Here is a 23,693-nt window from a genome sequence, read left to right as displayed (position 1 = left end):
TTTTCAGTGATAAAAATTTGAAGTGATAAAAAATTGAAGAAACATTTTACAGGTTGCCCACAGAGGCTGTACAGGTTGCCCAGAGAGGCTGTGGATGCCCCTTTCCTGGGGATGTTCAAGGCTAAGCTGGATGGAGCTTTGAGCAACCTGCTCTAGAGGGAGGTGTCCCTGCCTACATCAGCTGGGTTGGACTAGATGATGTTAAAGGTCCCTTCCAACCCAAACCATTCTATGATTTTATTATTCTGTGATTCTGTGATTTTTACTTTCTAGACTCATTTTGATGATGAAATCCTCTAGTTTGGTGTTGTCATTTACATTTGCTTTACAATATTAAACAATATTCTACATATAATTGTTCATATGGTCAGAATTTTTCTTTGTGGATGTTGATAGACATGTCTATGGATATTGCCAATTTTCGGCTTTCTTTGCCAAATTCTCTGCAACTCAAGTCGTTGAAGAATCTGATGACCAGTGGACAATAATCATGCCTTGTCTAAGACATTTGCTGTAATGTGTTTCTTTGAACACAGAACAACAAAACTGTGGCAATAGTGGTTCAGTCAGTACCTCATGGGTGCCACTATAGTGTAAAAATAAAAAAATATATATTTTTTTAATGAACCCACTGGTTGAAGACTAACAGCTGAGATAGGTCTTCTCAGCATCAGTTTTCAGAAACAGTGACTGAGATGCTCAAAATTAACACTGATTACAAAAACATTGTCTGATCAGGTGGGCATGATCTTGAAGATGTAGATACTTGCAGCTCAAGAGTAATGTTTGTTTTAGGAATCTTGCTTGATCTCCCTAGGAAATAGGATATCATTCACCTTATTTTAGCAATTTAGAAATAATATTGCAATTGGTGTGTAGGAAGAACAGGAGAATGCAGCAGAAAGAAGGGGGAGAAATAAGCATGAGCAGTGTTCTTCTCATTATGCTTATACATATGTGAAAATTAACTTCTTAATGGTTCCAAAAAGTTGATTGTTGTACACAGATTTATATTTATATATTTATAAGTATGTATGTATATCTCAGTTTTTATGCGTGTATATATATGAGTGACTGAAGAAACTGTGGTTATTTAGTCTGGGAAAAAGGAGGCTGAGGGGAGACTTTATTGCTCTCTTCCAAGATCTGAAAGGTGCTTACAGTGAGAGTGGGGTTGGTCTCTTCTCACTGGTGACAGGTGACAGGACAAGGGGAAATGTTGAGCCAAGATAAGTTTAGGTTGCATATCAGGGAACATTTCTTTACTGAAAGGGTTTTTAAGTGCTGGAGTAGGCTCTCCAGGGAGGCGGCTGAGTCACCATCCCTGGATGTGTTTAAAAACCCTTTGGATGTGGTGCTCAGGGACATGATTTAGCAGAGGGTTCTTAGGATAGTATGGTTAGGTTGTGGTTGGACTCAATGATCTTTAAGGTCTTTTCCAACCTGAGCAATTCTATGATTCTATAATTCTATGATTCTATGATCTTTGAGGCATCATTTTTAGTGCTCTCTGAGTTTTAAAACTCATTCTGAGTACTTAGTGGAGGTAAGTAAAATTGCATCACATCTGCTGTAATACAGCAATAGCAGAATAGTGTAAGTCTACAAATGACCAAAGATGATGGAGAATGGAATCCTTTTTCCAAAGCCACTGGAGTTCCGGGATGTCATATTTCACAGAAGTGTAATTTATGGCCATCAACAGTGGTAGTGGGTAGTGGAGAACAGAAAAACTGTTTTAAAGACAGATCTAAACTGGGCTGTTTTTGAGAGCGACACTAGCCTTAAGAATTTTCTTTAATTTGTGTTTAAAAAGTGAAACAGCTCTGTGTGGACAAGTGGAAGAGAAATACAGCTGAAAATATTTTGATTTGATGCCAAAAAGAGGAGCAGAGATAAGAAATGGAATCACTGGTAAAACTCTAAAAGAAAAGTCAGTCGTGGGAATTTTTTTGCTGATGCTATAGTTTCTACTAAGATAATTTTTTAAGTCTTAGTCTGGGGATTATTTTTAAGATTTGGATAATTCTAGAGGAAAAAGTTTTTAAGTATCTAGTTTGGCGGAGTGTCTTCAAATGCTGGAGTCACAGCTCCCGGCTGAGATACATATATAGCATACACCACTGACTTTCATAAAGACAAGTTGCTGACAGACATTTTTATAGCGTTAGGTGTACAGTTATTAATAGGTAATATGGATAACCGATTTAAGCACGCTTTTCTTGAATCCCATAGACAAAGTCACAATTCGTATTTGTAAAAGCTCTAATTAGCTCTATATGCACATATTTACCTACAGAAGCTTATTAGTCTGCATCTCTAAGTGAATTCTCTCCGCTAAGATGTTTTTCCTTCATTGAGGAAATGATTATATTCTTCATGTAATATACTTATTGTACAGATTCTTTTCTCTTTTAAAGTAAGAAAAGTAATATATTACTTGTAGAGTCATAGTATCATAGAGTGGTTTGGGCTGGAAGGGACCTTGAAGATCATTTAGTTCCAACCCCCTGTTATAGGCAGGGACACCTCCCTCTAGACCAGGATTCTCAAGGCCCCATCCAGCCTGGCCTTGAATGCTTCCAGGGAGGAGGCATTCACAGCCTCACTGGGCAAGCTGTTCCAGTGTGTCACCATCCTTGCACTAAAAAAATTCTTCCTAATGTGTAGTCTAAATCCACCCTCCTCTAGTTTAAAGTTGTTTCCCCTCATCCTGTCACTATATGTCCTTTTAAAATGTCCCTCTCCAACTTTCTTGAAGGCCCCTTCAGGTTCTGGAAGGCCCCTGTAAGGTTCCCCAGAGCCTTCTGTTCTCCAGACTGAAAAGCCCCAGCTTTCTCAGCCTGTCCCCATTGGGGAGGAGCTTCAGCCCTCTGATCATCTTCCTGGTTCTTCTCTGGACTCGCTCCAACAGCTCCATGACCTTCTTGTGTTAGGGGCTCCAGAACTGGATGCAGTACTCCAGGTGAGGTACCATGAGAACAGAGTAGAGAGTTAGAATCACCTCTCTCGACCTGCTGATCACTTCTCTTGATGCAACCCAAGATACATTTGGCCTTCTGGGCTGCACCTGTGCTGCTGGCTCATGTTGAGTCCTTCATTAACGAACATCCTCAAAAGTTAGATTATTAGAACAACTGCATTACATATTTATTCTTTATTGAGCCCAATATTTTGCTTTTGATTTCTAAGGCTACTTTTTCAGAAGCCCTAGAAACTTGAATCTTGATGTAAAACCATTAAAACATAGAAAACAAAAACTGTTTAAACACATATTCAAAATAAGGCATTGATCTATTTGATCAGAATTCTAGCTGTTGTTTATTTATGTATTTAGCTAATAACTGCTGTAAATTGAATGAAGAGGAATAGTTACAGCATGGCTAGTGAATATCCATCATTGCACTCTCCAAGTATTGTGAAATCTGTCACTATGATGTGTAATGAAAATACTGGCTACACCAATAAAGACTAAAAGTGTGTTTTCATGAAAACATACATTACTTGCAGTATTACAAAATTTTATATCATATTTCTCAATCTAACAATAGGTTTCCTTTCAATAGTTTCCTCCACTAAAATCACAGTGCAGAAAACAAAATCCAGGGTGTTTTGACAAATTCAAGTCTTTATCAAGTACAGTGCAAAATTAAGTTGTTGTTATGGAAATCTACAATAAGAACTTTATTTACTTATTTTTTCATACAATAATTTCCTGGACAAATACTGTTGGAGGTTTATTTTTAAGTACTGTAATAAATGCTGTTGAACTTTGGAGGTTCGTTCCTCCTTCATTCATGCTGTTACCATGGAAATATGCATTTTATGCTTAAATGAATTAGCTTAGTTCATAAATTACAGTTCATAAATTATAAAAGTAAAATGTTAATTCATAATAGGGGGGATGATAGCAAATCAAGAAAAGAGAGACATAATTTTCCCCAACTTTCATTTTCCCTAAGTTTTATGAACAATTGGTTTTTTTTAAGGGGAAAAAAAAAAAAAAAAAGCATAGGCCTCTAATCATCTTAGCATTTCACCTTGTCTTTATCTCTACATCTATCCACACAGACACTCTTAGGCAATGTATATAAATTATAAAGGCCAGCCACCATGTAGATTAATTTCTGTAGGAAGTAGCAGTGAAGAGTCTCCCTTTCTTATTTTGCTCTTGGTATCCTGTCTCTCACTTTTCAGACATGCATATCCCTATATACCCGTGAATTCACGCATTTATATGTAATACAGAATAAATGGCAATTTGTCTACATATATTGCTATCAAAGTGACAATCTTACCCTACAAAGGTGAAAGTTTAAAAAGGACAGTGCCTAGATGACAAGGTTTAATATATATTTCCTCTTCCAGTGCTTTACAGCTGTAGACTTGAGGGATTCATATCTTTCCTTTTCTTTCACTGGTCTTTATGACACCTCTCAGTAGCTGGAAATTTAAAAAACATTCAAGACAGAGCAGGTAATTTTTTGGCTAAATTGATCTCATTTGGAAAAAAAGGTGGTACCTTCCTGCTGATCTTCAAGGAAATATTCCCATAACAGGAATAAGGGGCCATTTAAAGCAAATATATGACACTTAGAAACTGTGGTATAGATAAATGAACAGTGAGGTGGATTGAGAACTGGCTGACTGGCAGAGCTTAGAGGGTCAGCAGCAGCAGCGCAGAGTCTGGTTGGAGGCTATTAACTAACAGTGTTACCCAGGGGTCTGTGCTGGGTCGGATCTTGTTCAACAACTTCATCAATGACCTGGATTAAGGGATAGAGTCCACCCTCTTCAAGTTTGCTGATGATACAAAGCTGGAAGGATTGGCTGACACACCAGAAGGCTGTACTACCAGTGAACAAGGCATGGACAGACTGGAGGGCTGGGCAGGGAGAAAATTTATGGGGGTTAAAAAAGAGTAAAAGTAGAGACTTGCATCTGGGGAGGAATAATTGCATGCATCAGTACAGGTTAGGGGATAACCTGCTGGGGAGGAGCTCTGCTGAGAAGGACTTGGTGGTCCTGGTGGACAACATGTTGGCCATGAGCCATCGCCCATGGCTGATGAATGTCTTCCACCTAATAAATGTTTATAAATACCTAAGAGGAAATGAGGGGCAAATGGATGAGGCCAGACTCTTGGTGGTGTGTAGCGATAGGACAAGCAGTAATGACCTAAAACTTGAACACAGGATGTTCTGTACTAACATGTGGAAGAACTTCTATATGGTAAAGGTGACAGAGCATTGGAAAAGGTTATCCAGAGAGGCTGCAGTCTCCTTTTATGGAGATATTCAAGACCAGGCTGGACCTATTGTAGGGTACTTGCTTTTGCAGGGGGTTGGACACAATGATCTCTTGAGGTCCATCCAACTCCTGCAGTTCTGTGATTCAGGGGTTGTCCTCCTGTAATGAGAGTTGCCCTGGGAAGCCTGTTCCATTCCCACTGTCCTCTGCTAAAGAACCTTTCCCTAATCCCCACCTGACCCTCCCCACATGCAGCTCCATTCTGTTCCATCTAGCCCTGTTGCTGTCACTAGAGAGCAGAGCTCAGCACTACCCCTGGGACTGTGAGTAACACAAGATACTTCATGAAACTCTGTCCAGTTCCTTCCTTCTGAATCTGTTCTTTTGTTTTGCAGTCTTCAGTTTTAGGGTCATTGGGAGCAATAAAGAGACATTTATTGAGAAAGACACAGTCAGAGAGAGAAGAGTCACAGGATCTTCAATCATTTTTTTACTTATCATTTGGTCATATACCTTCTTCAGATTTGCTTATTACATATCCTTTATAGCTCTATTTCGAAATAGTAACCACAACGGCTTTGATCATAAAATATATATAAATTCAATATAAAGAAGGAATACTTTCTAAGTAACTTTTATGTTTTTCTCATATTTCACATTGAAACAGTCTCCTATGCAACCACAGGACAGAAAGCAGAAGGCTGGGACATTATGAAGAAAAGTATTAAATGATTAGGAATTAGAGAGTTGTATTAGCAAGATTTTGCAGGAAAAAAAGGAAACAACGTTTTCAAGAAAGCTGTGGCTTCAGTTAGATGAGCCCAGGGGAAGGTCTTTGCTGTTTACTGGCCTGGAAGAGAAGAAGAAAATTTGACTCAGCAACTTTTCCTACAGAATGCCAGGGTGCCAGAGAGATGTTTACAATACTGGCAAGGAGAGTTTGCAAATAATCTCTTCAGCCTTTTTTTGTTTCTCTTTCTGAAAGTTTGAAGATTTGCTGAGCTCAAACTGCTGATTTAGTTCCTCTGTCTTTTACATTTTACTAGATATACTGTTGCGTTTACAAAGGAAAGCCTAAGAAAATGTTCTTGCAAGTTGTAGCTTTTGATCCAGTCTCCTTTCTTCATGCGTTTCCAGGTGCCCCATAGACTCAATCCACTCTTTAGGAGTCAGCTGTATTTTTCCATCTGAAACCACTGACCCTACTGCACCCAAGACCTGTGGTCTGTATCAGTGCTTTCTTCACTATCCCATCCCCAGACATGGAGATTTTCAGCATAATGAACTTCCTGTACATGTGGAAAATCACATTTTCATGACAGTTTAGAATCTTGGAAATGGGGAAAGAAATAAAATCCTTCCAGTTTAAAGCTCATGTGCTGAAATCAAATATATTTAATCAATACAGGGCTAGAGTCCTGTATGGGTGGTATCACTGCAGTGTGCAAAGGCAGGGTGTGATAGAGAATGACTGTAGCCATGGTGCCATGGCTGCACCAGCATCACTGCAAAGAGAGAGAGAAATGCACACATGGCTGATGAAAGTCAGTGCCTTGGAGGACAGGACTGTCATTTTTCCCTTCTCCTCTGTCCACTCAGAGAATAATGTACCCTTCTTACTCCTTACCCTTCATATTTTCTGTTTGTTTTTTTTTTTTCCTAGCTGATCTCTACTTTCCCTGTGGTTGGTGGAGGGCAATCTGACTCATGCAGGAAGATTTTAAAAAGTGTTTTATAATGTTTACCAACAAATGTGCTGCTTAAGTGTAGTGAGGCACTTTGCACTGTGGTGCAAACAGTGGAGAACATCACTTTCTTCAGCATGCTTTTAGTCTACTCCTTTTATTGTTCCTCTCCTTTAAAATATCCCTGTTTCCACGATGCCTGGGAACAACCTCGAAAATGATTAGACTGCCAAGGATGAAAATATTACTCTCCAGTACAGTTTGTTTTTCTGTGACGTCTTCCACGTACTGTCTTCTTTGTCCTTGAATAACACCGTAGCACAGTGGGGATCCTTGGCTACAGCATCAGCATATAATGGCAATACGCCATCTCTACTACTACTACTACTACTACTACTACTACTACTACTACTACTACTACTACTACCGCTACTAGCTCCTATCACTCTTCTTTGGGCAGTGACAGTGCTGTTTCACTCTGCTGCCATTGAGCTGCAGCTGTAGGCCAGTCCCCACCTTGCTTGCCCTCATGTCCTCCTGAGATCAAGGCCCACCAGGGCAGCACAAGCTTTCTTCTCACTTTGAAGCCCCATAGACAGCCAGGATTCCCTTGCAAGTGCTGCCTTTAACCTCCTTTGGCAGAGGAGCATACAGTAAGGTGAAATTTGACAGCTCAAGATAAAGGCTCCAGCAGTTTCTGTCATCTAAGAATATTGAGGTCATGAGTTGGGTCTTTTTAAAGAGGGTATATAGCGTGGCTCTTTTGGACTACTGTCTCGCTAGTGTTTTCATGCCTGACCTATATTTTCTTTTTAATGGAGTAACCACTTTCATCCATGGGGTTCTTCCCTGTGGTCTCCTGTTTAAAGAGGCCCTGAGCACCTGAAATGCTCTGCTATTTCTAGCAAGTCTGGCAAGCTTGGGCAAGGTTTTTCCTATCTCACTGTTATTGCCAGTGTGTCAAGGGCAGAAAATAGCACCAATATGTGATGCTTTTGAGCAGCTATTAGTCATAATAAAATACTGCGCGTTCCTTGATGAGAACACTGCCTTTAAACATTAGACTGCTTCGATATTCAATGTTTTGGCAGGGTGAACAAATCCTGCAGGGCTCTGCTTGTGTAGATTACCTGAAGTAGCCCCTGCTAAATGTGTTAAGTTGGTCTGCTATCAAAGTAATACCTTGCTGGCTTGTACAGAGGTTTCAATTTTCCGTCAAATTCTCAAATGCCCCATGGCTATTATAGGAGGCATGGCTGGGAGTCTTCCCTTTTCACTGGTATGGTGTCACGAGGGCCAGGCTCTGTAATTTCCTAGATAACTTCTCCTCCCAGACAGTTAGGAGTCATGGGAGATTATCCTGAGTGAAGACTGGGACTGCATTACCTCTTGTTTTCCTAAATATATCTGAAGTCTTTTATACAGGTTACCGCTTGGGAGTCATATAGTTACACAGCTCTGCTTTCTCTTTGTCAGATCCCCATTTTCCTCACATTGGGTTTGTTTGCCTAAATACAAAAACATTAACTTTTTAGAATCATGAAGTAGAAAGTTATTTTGCTGACTGAAACCTTGCATAATTCCTTTGGCAGAAAGGAGACTTGAATTTGATTTTCATATGCAGCCACATGTTTGCCTGAGCCTTGCCTCGCTGTTCGGGACCACGCATCTATTCATCTTTGCTTTTTGAATTGCATTCCTCCAGTGGATCACAATTCCCCAAGATCTGTGATATTTTTTTCCAGTGACTTAGATACTAAATTTTAATCATTAATGTACTGTACAGCAAAATACACCATGATCTCTTCCTCTTCACTTGAAGACAGTCAGAAAAAGCCATCAATTAATTATTCCATACCTTTGCTGAGCAATATCTGGCTCTGTTTTAGCTTATTGGGTGGATTATGAACTCTCATAACTTTGGGATATCCCAGTTTTTTGAACTATGACATATAGACCCCAGTTTAATTACTAATAGAAGCTGCAGAATTAGATTTAAGAAGAGGGTTCGTCTCTTTTGTTCTGGAAGTCATTGCTTGTGCCAAAGACGGTTGTGATTACTAATTACTTAATTTGTATGACAGATGGAGCTGGGGATCAAATTAAGTAGCTGACTTAGAATACATCATAGAGCAGTATCTAGCTCTAAACACGACTGCTTTTTTTCATTCCTAAAAAAAGGCACAAACAATGACGGGCTAAAAATAGCTGTTCGCTTGGAGTTGACGACAGTTTCTGAGAGCTTGTCTTTGGGAAGATGTTGGAAAAAACCCTGCCGTCTCTCCCCTCCCCCTGCTTTTCTTCTTTCAGTGCACATCCTTCTGTTTAAGCTTCTTCACCTCATTGCCCACAAAAGATACCCACCGACTTTGATAGGACTTCAGTATTTCTGCAGGTTTACAGGGGGTTTACGTAAAGCATTATTTAAAGAAATCCTAAAAGTCACTGCAGATATTTCTATTAAGTTACGCTTATCCTACACAAATTGCTCTGTGCTGATGGAGAAGGAGGTAGCAAAGCCTTTTCCACTCTTTGCCTCCCACAGTATCTGCTGCGGTGGAAAAAAAAGAAAAAAAAAAGAAGAAGAAGAAGAAAAAAAAAGCAGAAGCTCTTCTTGGATTTTATTCCTGAAGGCTGCTTCATAATTCAGTATGAATATCGGTGATTCCCAGTGCTGTAAACAAAGAGTTGAGTCCCTGCATTCCAGTAAACAATCAGTTAACGTTTAGCATCCCAGCAGCTGACAGGAGTAAAAGAAGTGGTTTGATCTTATTTTTGTGCATGTGAATTAAAGCTTTGCCTTCTGGCTAGGTTCTGAGTTCCCTCCTTCTGGAAGATATCTCAGCATTTTAAATTCAGAATATGTAGTTACAAATGTGAGGGCACAGCCATCTCCAGGATTTTTTCTGCTTTGATTTTAATTTTTCCTCTGTGTTTCTAATCCCAGAAAGCAAGCCAGTGGTTTGAAACTGATGTCCAGAGTCTCAGCTTGGAGAGTGAATGCAATTCAGGATTTTTAGAAGTAGTCTGCTGCATTTTTATTAAATGAGAGTGAAGGAGTAGGTGGGACTTTTTATTTAAAAATAGATTAGCACAGGGGACTGAACTTGCATTTGAGGAAACGTTAATAAGGCAGCCAGCCATTGTCCTTAATCAGAGACGGTATTTGTAAGTAGAACATGTTGAATCTGTCATGACTGATGACGTTGTCTTTCTTAAAAGGGATGCTGCATCTTTAACAAGACCAGGCAGAAACAGTGCAGAATCTACAGTAAATTTCAGAATTGGCAGAGAAACCTTTCTTCATTTCCCGTGTATAACGTTTGTAAAATATTGAATAGAAGACATCAAAGCCAGGGGGAAATATAAGTAACTTGCTGCTTACATTTTAATTCCTCACCTTTCCCCTCTGGGTGAGTTCCCCCTCCTTTTTCCCCCCTGAATTTAAAATGCTGGAAGGAAAAGCAACTGAGGTCCAAGTTTCAGCTGCTGAATTCTCTGCTAATTGAAATTACTGGGCATCTTGCTATATATAGTCGACGAAGAGCTATGTAGCTTTCACTCAGTGCCTTCAAGACATGTCTTTTTGTAGTCAGAAAAACAGAGATCAATGCATTTTCAAACTGACAGAGGGAACGGATGCTCCTTAGTAGCACATGCTCGGGATCGTGTGTGTACCGTTTGTGCAGAGCAGAGACGCTGAATACTGGTCCATATGCTCCTTGTTTACTGCAATGTTTTTTGCATGTTACTGTGCACTCCGGACTAATGTGAAGGTAAGAGGAGACGAGACAACAATTTGGCAGGAATGTACATGTAAAACCAGCTGCAGAAAATGTCTACCTTGTCTTGCTGAGTACTTTGGAATTGCTGGCTGAACAAGCATATTATTACAGGTGGTTGTGGAGGCTTTGTTTTATCGTTGTCTGTATTGCTAAAGCATAGAAGCATGTTTTAATTTTGCAGCATAGTGACCTTCAGTTTTTAACTGCTTGGTGCTCAGGTTCTGGGCTTGTATATCTGATAAACATGTTTTGCTACTGTCCAGGTAGGCCAGAGACAAGAAGCCAAAGGCTGTTTGTGCAGAGCTACATAGCTTTATATAGGTTAAGAATTCCTATACTGTGGTCCTCATGCATCCCCCAGGTGATGCTGCTTGCATGCTTTCTTGTTGATTACTTGTCTGGGAATCAGGGTCTCATTGCTGTGCCTGGTTTTGCCTTTGTGTCCCGATTTGTTTCTAACTGAAAACAAAATGCATACAAACAAATTATAAGCGATGTTCTAAGAAATAAACAAGAGATTATTACTGCAAAGTGTTACAGAAAAATGCCAGCTGGCAGCACTGGTCTCACAGTAACTATTAACCAGCGTTTGTCACTCATGTCAGCATTTGCTTGTTCTGTTAATTAGTGTCAGAACTTCAATATAAGTCGCTGGATGTATTACCTTCTCTGCGAGTAGGACAATATTAGCAGACAGGATCATTGGCGTTGAATTGAGCTCTAAGCCAAGCTCTGGGCCAGCTGTGGGAATCCAGTTGCATAATTTAGATGAATTACAGTCCTCAGTCAACATATTGGGGAGGTACTTTCAGCTTTCTGGCTTTTTCAAGTTCAAATGAGTGTGTCAAATGATGGATAAACTGCTTTGCCTGGAGAAATACTTCTTAAGGATATTTTGCTTTTAAACTGCTTTTAGCTTGCCCCTGAATTAAAGTGAGTTTTCTGTATTTGCACTTGGTTTGATAATAATGAACTTCATATTTGTTTGTTAGATCAAAATAATTGTATTGCTATTTAATTAAAAAGATATTTTGTATTAGAAGCTCACATTCTAAAAATCTGCTTCTATGGATGTGGTCAAAGTCTGTGCTGCTGGTTGCTGTACTGAATTGCTAGGCTTTCATATTTTATTACTTTCTAATTAACTTTTGCAGTTCACTTTTTGTGTCCCTTCTGAGGAGTAAGGGGAAAAATATTTTCTTTGAATATTCAGATAGCAAGCTGAGAAAAATTAGTTAAAACTTTTAATGATGTTCTGCCTTAAAATACAGCCATTGTCCTTATGCTTTCCCTACATTTTAGGCAGGTTGGTAAATCATATCCACCTTATAAGCCCAGTGTTCTTTGCAGCAAATTGTCAATAAAGAAATATTTTGAGACCAATCGTTCTCTGTTGCTCCTTCTGTCCCCCAACCTGCAGTACTGTGCAGAAGGTGTTCTGCTAAAGTAGGTCTGTTGTTGAGCAGTGATTTGTCAGTCTAAATAAGAATAGGTACAGGAGAAATTTCAACATGATTATTTTTACTTTAACTAACATAAGATACCTTTATCAGTAAGTACCACTGCAACTGTGAGGAGTCTCATGGGTTTCACTTCTGAAATGTTTTTGCTTCCATTCATGAGCACCGAAGAAAGTGAAAGGTTTGTGCTAGTCCAAGTCTGATGATTGTTTGAATAAGATAGTTTTAATTTGTTGGAACTTTCACTGTTAAATGTCTCTGGAATAATTGTTTGAGATACAGTATAAACATACTGACTGTTATTTATGTGGTGTTGTTCTAAGGACATTGTCCTCAGTTGTTCAAATTGCATCTAACCCATCTGTTTCCTGTGTATACATCGGTCATCTGCTTTCCAGGCTATGCATTGGGGTATAACAACATAGAAAAGCTTTGCACATCCCTGGAGGAATTGCCCAAGTATGGGCAACTCACATCTCAGTAATTCTTATACTCCTTTTCTGACATGAAAAATTACTTAATAAATAGAAGTTTATTGAAAGGTACTTCCCATGCCCGGTCATTCTAAAATGCATTGCAGAACTCTGTTGCTTTTAACTTAGTTGGCATTAACATAAGCCACAGCTTTATGGGTGGCCAAAATAAATGAAATACATTATAAAACATCTGTTTCTAGTTTTATTTTTTTCCCCTTTTAAACGGGTGGAAAAATCTCAGTGGTTCTCAAATATTTTAGTCTTTAAGTCATAAGATAGAATTAAACTTTAAGTACAGGCTGTAACAGGAAATAGATTTGCTTGCCCTGGAAAGTGAAAAAGAAAAAGCTATTGGGTCTGTTTCTGATGGCAGCTGCACTTTATGGCTTTAGAGAAAGCAGATTTTTCAAGTTCAAGGTAGGACTCTTGCTTCTTGATTGCCCATATGAACTTGGTTGGCATATGCAGACTTGTAAAAAGAGCTCTACTCCATGCATTCTTGATCAAATTCTATGTTTGCAGTTAAATGAAGAACAGTGCAGACCATGAACTTGTACCTTCCTACGTGAAGAACTGTTTTTTTTTTTTTTTTTTTTTTTTTTCCTACCCGAGCAAAGACAGTGGTTTAAAAGAAGGAAGATGTCTGAGAAGTTCTGGGCAAAATCTCTTTCTCTGTCAGAATTTCTGTAGACTTACACTTTAACAATTAAATTCAGCTTAAATTTTAAAGAAAGAAAGAGAGAAAGAAAGAGAGAAAGAGAGAAAGAGAGAAAGAAAGAAAAAGAAAGAAAGAAAGAAAGAAAGAAAGAAAGAAAGAAAGAAAGAAAGAAAGAAAGAAAGAAAGAAAGAAAGAAAGAAAGAAAGAAAAAAGAAGGGAATCTAACTGCAGCTCACATTGCCTGTTTACTAGACGCGACACTATTGAATTACTGTCTTTTTAACTTATTTCTTTCTTGCTCTCATTTATGCACAATGTTGTTCCTCAGTGGAAGATAGCACAAATGCGCACAGAAGTCAGTGAATTAAAATCTAAAAGCAGCTTTTCCAAGATCAGAAGTGCTCTTGTGTAAATGTGCAGCGTGCCCAAAAAGTGTCCCCCTCTCTGTGGTTGCTGTATTTTCAATGTGGCTATGGCAAGGGGCTGCCCAGTGCCATTTGTCTGTAGTTGTGCTTGTGTCCATGGTGTATTGGAAAATACTTTCTGTATTTACATGCAAGTGATTTTTACCGGTTGCCATTAAAAACTTTCTGTTCTTGGCTTAGATAAGCATTTCAAATTCCCTCAGCGTTAGCAGTATTTCTTGTAAAAATATGGGAAACATTGCAAATATTTAGGTTGCACAGCCTGAGACAAACTTGAAAAACCTTTATGGAGCAGGGTCTTGTTTTTCTTAAAAGTCTGCAGAAGATTTTCCTTCCCCTTCCCCTGGTGAACTGTATGTGTAGTTCTCACATTTTATTGTGGATCTGGGCTGCTATTTCTGGATGACAGATTGAGGGTCTTACGGGAGGCACAGCTGCTTCTTCTGGGAGTCTGGGAAGCAAAGCTGATGTCTTTCATTGGTACAGTAGCGTGTGACTCGATGTGAGCACTGGATTTTCTCACCTAGAAGCACCTCATTCTCAGCAGCAGCCAGCAGAGAGCTTTAAGGCCATCAGAACTTAACGTAAAGAGTGGAGATTTTTGTTACGGATTCAGATCCATGCTTTCTGAGATATCAAAGGTTTCTCAGGAGGTTCAGATCTGGTTCAGCAGGAGTTTAAGGCACCTCACATAACTGAGCTCCTGCCTGAACACTGGGTTGACCAAATGCCTTTCTTTGTTCTGGCTGCAAACTTTGGGACACAGTGATGGTGACAGTATTTCACATGCACTCCATTATATCTCCTGTGCTTCAGCTAGAAGATCATGCTAGCCTGGGTCAAACAGTAACCATGATATGATTGATGACTGAAATTTTGACCCAAAAATTGTCCCTTTTTGAGGATCTCAGATGATGCTGAGGACCTGCTGGGGAACAGAGCATAGCTTAAGTCCATGGAGAATGCTGGAAGCTGCCATCCTTTGATCACTTTAGCTTTCTCTGTTCTCTTGTCCCCCCCACATTTCAAAAACATAAGTTATTATCTTAACTGAGGAGTTTCTAGTTGCAGTGTTAGCTTGTGGATTAAGTAATAAAGGTAGAAGAATTGCAGTAATAAATAGCAGTGTTTCACTGCCAAAAGCTGTAAAACATCACAAAAGCCAACTGAGCTACCAACTTCTGTCCACATTTCTGCACCTAGCTGTAACTCTTCCCTACTCCCAGTACACTTTAATGATATAGCTACATAACTAAGTTGTGTAGATCACATACCTCACCACCTGTACAAAGAATTGCCTTGGTCTTCCAAAGGAAAAGAGTTTCTGAACGTTTCAGACTTGAACCTGTATTGCCACAGCATGTTCTTCTGTATTATTATATTTGCAAATGGAGGATAAATTCTGGCATTTATAAAGAAATCAAAGGGATTTGGACTCACAGCTCTCTCAGACTTTCAGACATAGTGCTTGTTCTCTTATGCATATTTTTCTCCTTCAAGTCTTCCACCACACACCATCCCCTAGCACGTCTCTATTAAGCGAGGAACAGTTCAGAAGTCACACGAATGGCTTTGATACAAGATTTTAAAAGGAGTAAACAAGAAAGACTGTTTTCTCACTTTCCCTATTTTAATTAAGAATAGACTCTTAAAACATTCTACTCAAAAGTTTTTGAATTATTCCTTTTTGTACTTATGATGAAGTCTGACGTGGCCTGGCCCAGTGTTCTCATAGCTGAATAGTCATAACTACAAATCAGGTGGCAGGTCAAAGCACAGCTCCTCTAGTACTGGACACCAGATGAAATTTAGGTTAGTACTAGAGAGCAAACGAATTTGGTGTGGAATTTCTACCTCATTTGGCTTGGAGATAAGGCAAAGGATAGTATCACGAATGTTGTGAATATCTGGCTCAATATCTGTAATATATCTTCTTCTTATCTGATTATAAAATATTTGCCTAGACTATAAAATAAGCAACGGTGTGAACTTTATAAGGGATTTGTTCAACAATTGTGGAATCTGACCTTGAGAACTAAAAACTTTGCATTGCTGTAATTCTTTTGTTAAATAAAGGCAGAATTTTAGGGAAGAGATAACTCATTGCAGAAAAGGTTTACTTATCTCTTGGACATGCTTCTACAAAGAGAACTCTCTCAAAAAATACAACAGTAATAGCACCACAGCATTTTTTTCTTTTGGTAGTTTGCTGTACCTGTTATTAAAATATACTGCCGCTGCCCGCTCTTTAAGGTAGAAAGATAAAGTTCTCATTTATAGCCCCGTTTTTGCAATCACACCTGAGAAGCTAATAGGAGTTTTGGTAAATAGAAAATCTGAATTAAGTCTCATATAATTCAAATAGTAGTTCTTTCTGAATAAGAAATACATCATTTGAATCCTTAAGATTGATTTCCCACTTCTGAAATCAGCCTTGCCCAGATTTGCAAGCATTTCTAATACTTAAGTATGTACTTTAACACCGCTCAGTTTCAAGTGTTGATTTACGACACATGGTCATAACAAATAATGAATGAAAGCAGTAATTAGAATAAATTAAAAACAGAGCAATAGTTCTGGTTTTCTAGATAGAGTGGAACTTTACCTAGCCTTTATGCCAGAATAATATTCTCTTAAAGGTCATTATAAATGAGTGAATTGGTATGGAGATGCTAAGGTGCTGAGCACAGTGTAAAAAGTTAATTCCACTACTAAGACCAAATTCTTTATGAACACTAAGCAAATATGAATGTTATGCTTTGGGGATATAGGGTACTTACTTAAAGTTAGAAGGGTTAGCCATGAAAATATTGTCTGGAATATACAGAAGCTGAGCGTTCTTCATTCAGAAATTTCTGGATACTGCTAGTACCAACAAAAATATTTTGTAGCTCCCATTCTAATGTGGGCTCATTAGAGCTTATCTGATGTGCTACTCTTATCAGAGATATATAATTGGCCTTTCTGTTGGAGGAGAACTAAAAAGATCCAGGACTGTAAACATATTTGAATTTGTTGGGGTTTTAAGATATGCAAGTAACTATAATAACGTCTATATCTGACAATTTTATGTTTATATGAAAGTGATGAAAAATGAAATGCTCTACTCTTAAATCATCACTGATAGCATTGCTCTGGGTTCTTAAGATGCCAGTGCCTGTTTGTTTTTTATGAGTTTGTGGATAAATTAGATCAACAATCTTGACAACAATGCTGCATACAAAATGTTGGGCTTAGGCAAAAGTAAGGTTTTCTTTCTCTTGGGAAATTCTATGAGTCCTATCACCTTGATGGGAAGAAATGCAAAAGATCATTAAGCAGTGATGGATGGAGCTGATAATAACCAGCAGCAATTAGAGGCTGCCCAACAATGTGTCATGGTTATCTCCTAACTACACACTTCCAACTTCATCTTTCTTCTGTCCCATTTGCTTATGCTAAGTTAGATAAAGATATTCTGTGGTTGAATGCAATGTTGCATTTTACAGAGCTAATCTTCAAAGATGTGTCCTCCCTTATTGCTGCTGGTTGTGGGTGTATATTGAAAACATTGAGATGTTTTGTTCATATCTGGCCCCACACATTCTTCGAATGAGGGGGAAAGTGTGAAATGATTGTACCTGCTTTGGAATGGGGAAACCTTCACCATCTTCCTTCCATGGTACCTTTACAGACAGGGAGAGAGAAGGAGATTATCTTTTGGAAGCAGAGAAGCCAAAGTAGAAGAGAAGAACCAGTATTTTTTCAGTTGTGGATGCACACTGGAGAAATGAACTCTGGAGCGCATTCAGGCAGTCTGCATTCCACCTGCGTCCTTAAACCAAAATAATGACTAATACAGAAACTCCATAGCAATAATAATAAAAAATTATTAAAAGCATTGCCATCACTGTTTTCTCAGAGGTAGCTGATATTTCCCTTTGTGTCTCCAGAGAGATCTGAGCGCATGAAATAGTATAAATTCTCCTGATAGCTGCACAGCTTCCAGAGTTCTTCTGAAAAGAGAACAGAATCCAAATCCCAGAAAAACAAACCAAAGAAACCTGAGCATAAGCATTTTTTGTTTTAGTCTCACTTTCACCGAAGATATGAAACCCTCAAATTTCAAATTGAAATCTCTGAAGAGAAGAAATTGGAAAGGCTCACCTACTTCTGGTAGCACAGAAGATCATTAAAACCATAGGAAAGGAGGATTAACCATAGAAGTAAAACTCAGACAAGCATTTTCATCCAACTTGCAAGACAGATGAAGAAAATATGATACTTACTTCACACATATCTGCTGAAGTTTTGTACAGGATTCTCAGCCTGCTCCAGATCTGCTTTCAAAACTTCATTTTTTATATGCAAACAAGAATAATTGGCGAAGTTTTCAGGTTAGACAGAACAACTGTAATTAATCCAGTCTGATAGTGCAGACTGTAAAACTACTATGAATTGTTCGAAGAAAATACATTTGTTGGCAACTGCCATACCTTGTATAAGAAAAATATTTGTGAATATGTTTAAATTCTAATGTGGGAGAAACTTTCACAACTGTTACACATGTATTATTCCAGGGGTTAATTACTCTATTGCTGATGTCTGCCATATTTCTAGTCTGAATTAATCTAGTCTCAGGTTCCAGTTTTTGGGTCACATTCAGGTTTTTTTTTTTTTTTTTTTGCTACACTTTAATTCACTAGACTGAGATTTTCACTGCAAAGGCTTATTCCTCCCATGAACTCCTCTAGACTGCTGTGAAAGCATCACCTAATCATCTCTTTGATTAAATAAATAAACAGTGCTCCTGGCATCTTTCACTACAAAGCACAATTGCCAGCGCTCTCATCCCTCCCCTGATTTGTCTTTGAGCTCTCTCCAGTTTCATGGCAGGCTCTGTGATTTGTGCGTGCCACAGCTGGACAGAGCCCTGGGGCAGTTGCAGCCCTGCGCAGAGGTAATGAATATCCTGGCTCTCTATAAAGGTATCTGTGTGTATGTCCAGGGTTACACTGGCTCCTTCAACCTCGCTGCTGCTCTGGGGATTCCTGTTCTGCCTTATATCTACCAGGGCTGCCATCTGCCTAACAGCATACTTTGCCTCTCTGGAAAGTTTCTATGAGGGGGGTTGCTTTCTTTATTCCAAAAGTTAGGACCTTATTACTGTCTGTGTTAAAAAATACACTGATCTGTAGTTGTGACCTTCTTTGCACCATTTACCACACTACTTTTTTTCCTGTCATTTCTAAGTCTGATCAGTAATTCTCCCAGACTGATCAACATTTAAAAAGGTACATGACCAGGACCGATCCCTGAGGAGCCCACAAAACACAGCTGATCAAGTGCCCTGTTTGTCATTACACCCTGAATTCTTTTGTTAGACACTTTTTAATCCATTTAATGTATGCCACTTTGATTTTGCTTTTAATAAAATGTCATGCAGCACCGTGTCAAGTGATTTACAGAAGTCTAAGTATATTATATTAGTATTGTTACCATTGTCAGCCAAATTTGTAATCCCATCTAAAAAAGATAGCATGTTAGTTTGACAGGATCTGTTTTCCATTAACCTGGCATTACGTGTATGTCTTTCTTTCAGATGTTAATATATATTTTATCAGCAATTTCATGCTAAGTGTTTTTGAAAATACAGCCATAAATAGGATAATGGAAATTGGAAGGAATGAATCTCTTTAACTCCAGTCTTTGTTTGAGTGTCTATTTAGAAATTTCTCTCTGACTGAACCTTAAGCAAAAGTCAGGAACACTTTTGAAATGCTGATCTTCTTGCAAACTGCAGATCTCCCAGTTAAGATGGAAAATTGAATAGATAAGTTATGACTAACACAAACCTTGTGTGGAAGAACTGGTTTCTTTTATTGGATCACATTCAGTGGTTGAAAAACAGAGGAAACCCACCTAAATGAAGCCTGTTATCTTCACTTATATCCTTGGATTATCATGGCTATGATCATGGTCAGCATTTCAGTAACTAGACTTTATATAAAGCATCATGTTATTGGAAATAAAATCACATTACATAGATCCTTTGGAAAATGAAAATATGAGGACTTTGAAAGGTGATTTCATTTATTCTATAAGACCACTGAAGAAATTAACCTGAATTTTTATTAAGAAGTGGTCAGAATGCTCACCAGTGCTTTCATATCCTTATCTCCCTTTGTTCTTTTCATGGAATCACAAAGTGGTTGACACTTGAAGAGACCTCTGCATCCATCTGATCCAACGCCTGCTCCAGCAGGGTTACCCACAGCAGGGTGATCATGTCTGGCTGGTTTCTGGAGATCTCTAAGGAGACTCCACAACCTCTCTGGGCAATCTTTAATAGGGCTCTGCCACCCACAAGGTAACAAAATGCTCTCTGAAATTCAGACAGAACCTCCTATGTTTCAATTATTCTCTTTTGCCTCTTTTCCTGTCACTGGGCACCACTGGAAAGAGCCTGGCTGTGTCCTCATTGCAATTTCCTTTCAGATATTTGTATACATTGATCAAATGCCCTCAACCTTTCTCCTCTCTTGGCTAAGAAGTCTCTCAGCCTTTCGTCAGAGTAGACATACTTCAATCCCTTCATCATCTGTGTGGACTTTCCTTAGACTCTCTACAGTATATCTGTGTTTCTTTTGCACTGCGGGCCCAGAAGGTTTGAACTGGACACAGTACTCCAGATGTGGCCTCACAAATACTGTGCAGAGTGGAAGGATCACTTCTTTGACCTGCTTGCAGAATTTTGCCTAATACAGCCAAGAATATCACTAGCCTTCTTAGAAGCAAGGGCACATTCCTGGCTAGTGTTTATCTTGGTGTCCACCAGGACCCCCTGGTCTTTTTCTGCATAGCTGGTTCCAACTGGGTGCCCCCCAGAATGTTCAGCTGCCTGATGCTATTCCTCCCCCAGGGCATGGCTTTGCACTTTTCTTTGAGCTTCATGATAGAATCACAGAACAGCTTGGGTTGGACCTTACTGCCCATCCAGTTCCACTCCCCCTGCCATGGGCAGGGTTGCCACTCACTAGATCTGGCTGCCCAGGACCACATTCTGATTTTGAGATGTTATCAATTTCTTAAGAAAACTTGCTTTTGTAGCAGTGAATCACATGGTAGATGAAGGCCATGTGCTTGTTTCCAACTGTGTGTGTAATGGGAGAGTAAGGAGAGAGTTTAATCTCTCTAAAGCAAGAGAGCACTCTAAAGGACTCAGGTGGCATTCAGCTCACCTAAATTTAGACATAACTGATGTAAACATCTGTATCTAGTGATTTCAGGCTCCCTTTAGTGTCAGCAGAGAGGAATTGTCTCTTTTGAGGCATGATTCATATGACCTAGTTTAAATATCTACATGGAGATGAGATTAATTTTGTCCTGAAAGTGCCAGTTTCTCTCCATTTACCAGAGAGAGCTTGGGTGACTAGCTGAGATGTAGGTCTCTCTGTTACAGACATTTCCATCTGGTCAGATTAATCCCATCCTTCAAAGCAGCAAGGATGGGATTGTTAATGCTGGTCAGAGCGCTTTCTCTTTCCTCTCCTTTTACATATAACAGAAGAATGACATTAAAATGTGAGAGGAGAAGCAAACTGTTGTGATGGGTCAGCCAAGATGCCCTGGAGATGAGGCAAAAGGAAGAACTAGTGGGACAGTCAGATCATCTGATTTGTTTTTCTTTGTTTTTGTCTCAGTTCTTGCTTCTAAATTACTTAATTAATATTCAAAAAGTAAGCAGTGAGTAATTGAACTGAGCTGTTTGCAGCATGTTTCCCTCTTGCCCAGCTGGTATATCAGACCATTATTTCAAAGATGCTCAATTGTTGCATTTTATTTTAGTTGCTTTAAAATTATGTGAGATCAAATTAAGGACAACACACTTAGGTCTGGCTCCTTTCTGAGGGCAGTGTGGCTTTTGTAGTGCAAAGTCACAGGAAAAAATAAAAAGAAAGAAAAAGAGATGGAGCATATAGATTGACTTGCACGTCAGCTGAAAAAATTCAGAGCTCACCTTCCTACAAGCTTGGTCTTTGTGAATCTGTAAGACTAGATAACTGAGAAACAAGTACAGCTTGACCTAAATTAGATCCACAGGTGTGAAAATAAACAGTATCATAAATCTCAAAAGGGGTACAAATACTGGGGGGTAAACATGGCTAGAAATGCAAGAAGAAAGACTGAACATGGGCCTACCAGTGTAAGTGTGAGCCCAAAAGACTTGAAGTGCTTCCATTGTTTCACCAGAAAATGCTGATAGACGTAATAGATGTATTATTGCAACCTGGGGGGGAAGTAATTGTGTGAGAATTAATTAACAAAGGTTTGTACAAAATTTCCACTACACATTTGCTATATAAGTGATAAAACAAGCAATAAATTCAATTGTAAGGAACTGTTTAAGATAATTAACAATTTGTCAGAAGTTGTTAGAAGCATAGGTTACTCCAAAAGTACTGCCTCTTATTTATTTCCATGGAAACTACAGCAGATACAAAGAGTACAATAACAGTTTTTGATAGAGCAAATTCTCCAGTACAGTAAAATACTGTTCAACACAGCTGACACCACCAGCTATGCGTTTTCACCAGCAGTGAACAAGAAGCTGTATTCTGAGCTTGTGAAGTGCTGTACCAGTGGAAGCCTGAACAGATGGAAGTCAAAAGGTGTCAAATCCATACCATATGTTTGGTGTTTGGTGTGGTAGGACAGTTCAGACAAGACTGGCAATGTACACCATGGTCTTCAAACTGTTATGGGGCCTGGTATTATTATGTTGCAAGAGAAAGGTTGCCTTCTTCTCTGGCCTGACTTTGAAAGCTCTAACTTTCATCTTAGTGTCATGATCTAGTGGCCAGAGCTGATAGTTTGTCAGTTCCAGTAAGTCCAGATGAATCACCCATTTCCTACCCAAAAAATATTGGACATCACTTTAACTGCTGAGGGCTGCATCTTGAACTTTTTCTTCAGTTTGTAATTCACATGTCACCACTCCATGGACTGCTGCTTTGACTCAAGCTCATAGTATTGACACCACAGTCACGTCACCTGTTATTATGTGATCCATGTTCAGCCTCATCTTGGTTCAATAGGTCCTGAAAAACCTGCATATGTTGTTCTTTCTATTCCTGTGTGAGCTTTCGTAGGACTCACCTGGTGCAAGCTTTGAGATATTCTAATGTTGCCACCATCATTTCCGGCTCACTGAAGCAGATATTCAGCTCTGCACACAGTTGCCTGGTCATAATCTGCCGATTTACATGGATGAGCTGATTGAGATGCTCTTCATTTCACAGCATGACAGCTATGCATGGCTGTCCGGAATGTGTCTTGTCTTTAATATTGTGAAATGCACCACCCACCACCTCATTGTGCTCACATCCACTGGTTGGTCTCCATAAATGTTCAGCAAATGTTGATGAATGCCAATTTTTTCCACACTGAGGAATTCAGTTCCACATCTTGGATTCATACACACTTCCATGTCAGATGTCATTTTGTCAGACTACTCCCCTACTGCCATCTGTCTCACATCAACAAAATGTAATGGAATATTGGTGGGAAGGGTCAACATCTACTGCTGTACCACCAATATGATGTTGTAGGCCAACATAATAAAATACGAGGCATTACATTTGGAACAGCCCTCATAATTAACATCAGCCATGTAACTGAAACATTTGACTTGACTCTGAGATTACCCTGAGCTAGATTTAAATGTTGACATATTGTCTTAACAGACCAAATTTTAAAAAAGTTTGGATACTTAACTGTGTATTTATGCCACTTTGTTTCACACAGAAAATGCAACAGCTCTCAACCCAAAAGAGTTCAGACTTAAGAGTAAGCTACAGCTTGTTGCTATGTAATTGTTTTAGTGGTATTAAGCTAAGGGAGAATGTTTGTTGTCTTCTGTTTTTATGGGAATTCATACATTTAATGCAGAAATAATGTTTAAAGATTTCTTGA

The 23,693-nt window shown here is 39.0% G+C and overlaps 1 protein-coding gene across 24 annotated transcripts in view; it reads left to right on the top strand.

Annotated features, from left to right (window-relative positions):
- The window catches only part of DLG2 (discs large MAGUK scaffold protein 2), a 999,237-nt gene that overhangs the window by 251,758 nt on the left and 723,786 nt on the right, over positions 1–23,693 (top strand). For 4 of the 24 annotated variants that reach the window (XM_040647242.2, XM_025146914.3, XM_046902626.1 and 1 more), the window contains exon 1: positions 10,548–10,711. The exons of the other annotated variants lie outside the window; for them this stretch is intronic. In XM_040647242.2, coding sequence (XP_040503176.1) covers positions 10,592–10,711 — 120 coding nt within the window. In that variant the 5' untranslated portion in view covers positions 10,548–10,591. Of the gene's footprint in view, positions 1–10,547; positions 10,712–23,693 lie in introns of those variants that run through there. 24 annotated transcript variants of the gene reach the window in all.

This window comes from Gallus gallus, chromosome 1 (genome assembly GCF_016699485.2).
Source record: "Gallus gallus isolate bGalGal1 chromosome 1, bGalGal1.mat.broiler.GRCg7b, whole genome shotgun sequence".
Classification (NCBI taxonomy): Eukaryota; Metazoa; Chordata; class Aves; order Galliformes; family Phasianidae; genus Gallus; species Gallus gallus.
This window is presented reverse-complemented; position numbering and strand designations above follow the sequence as displayed.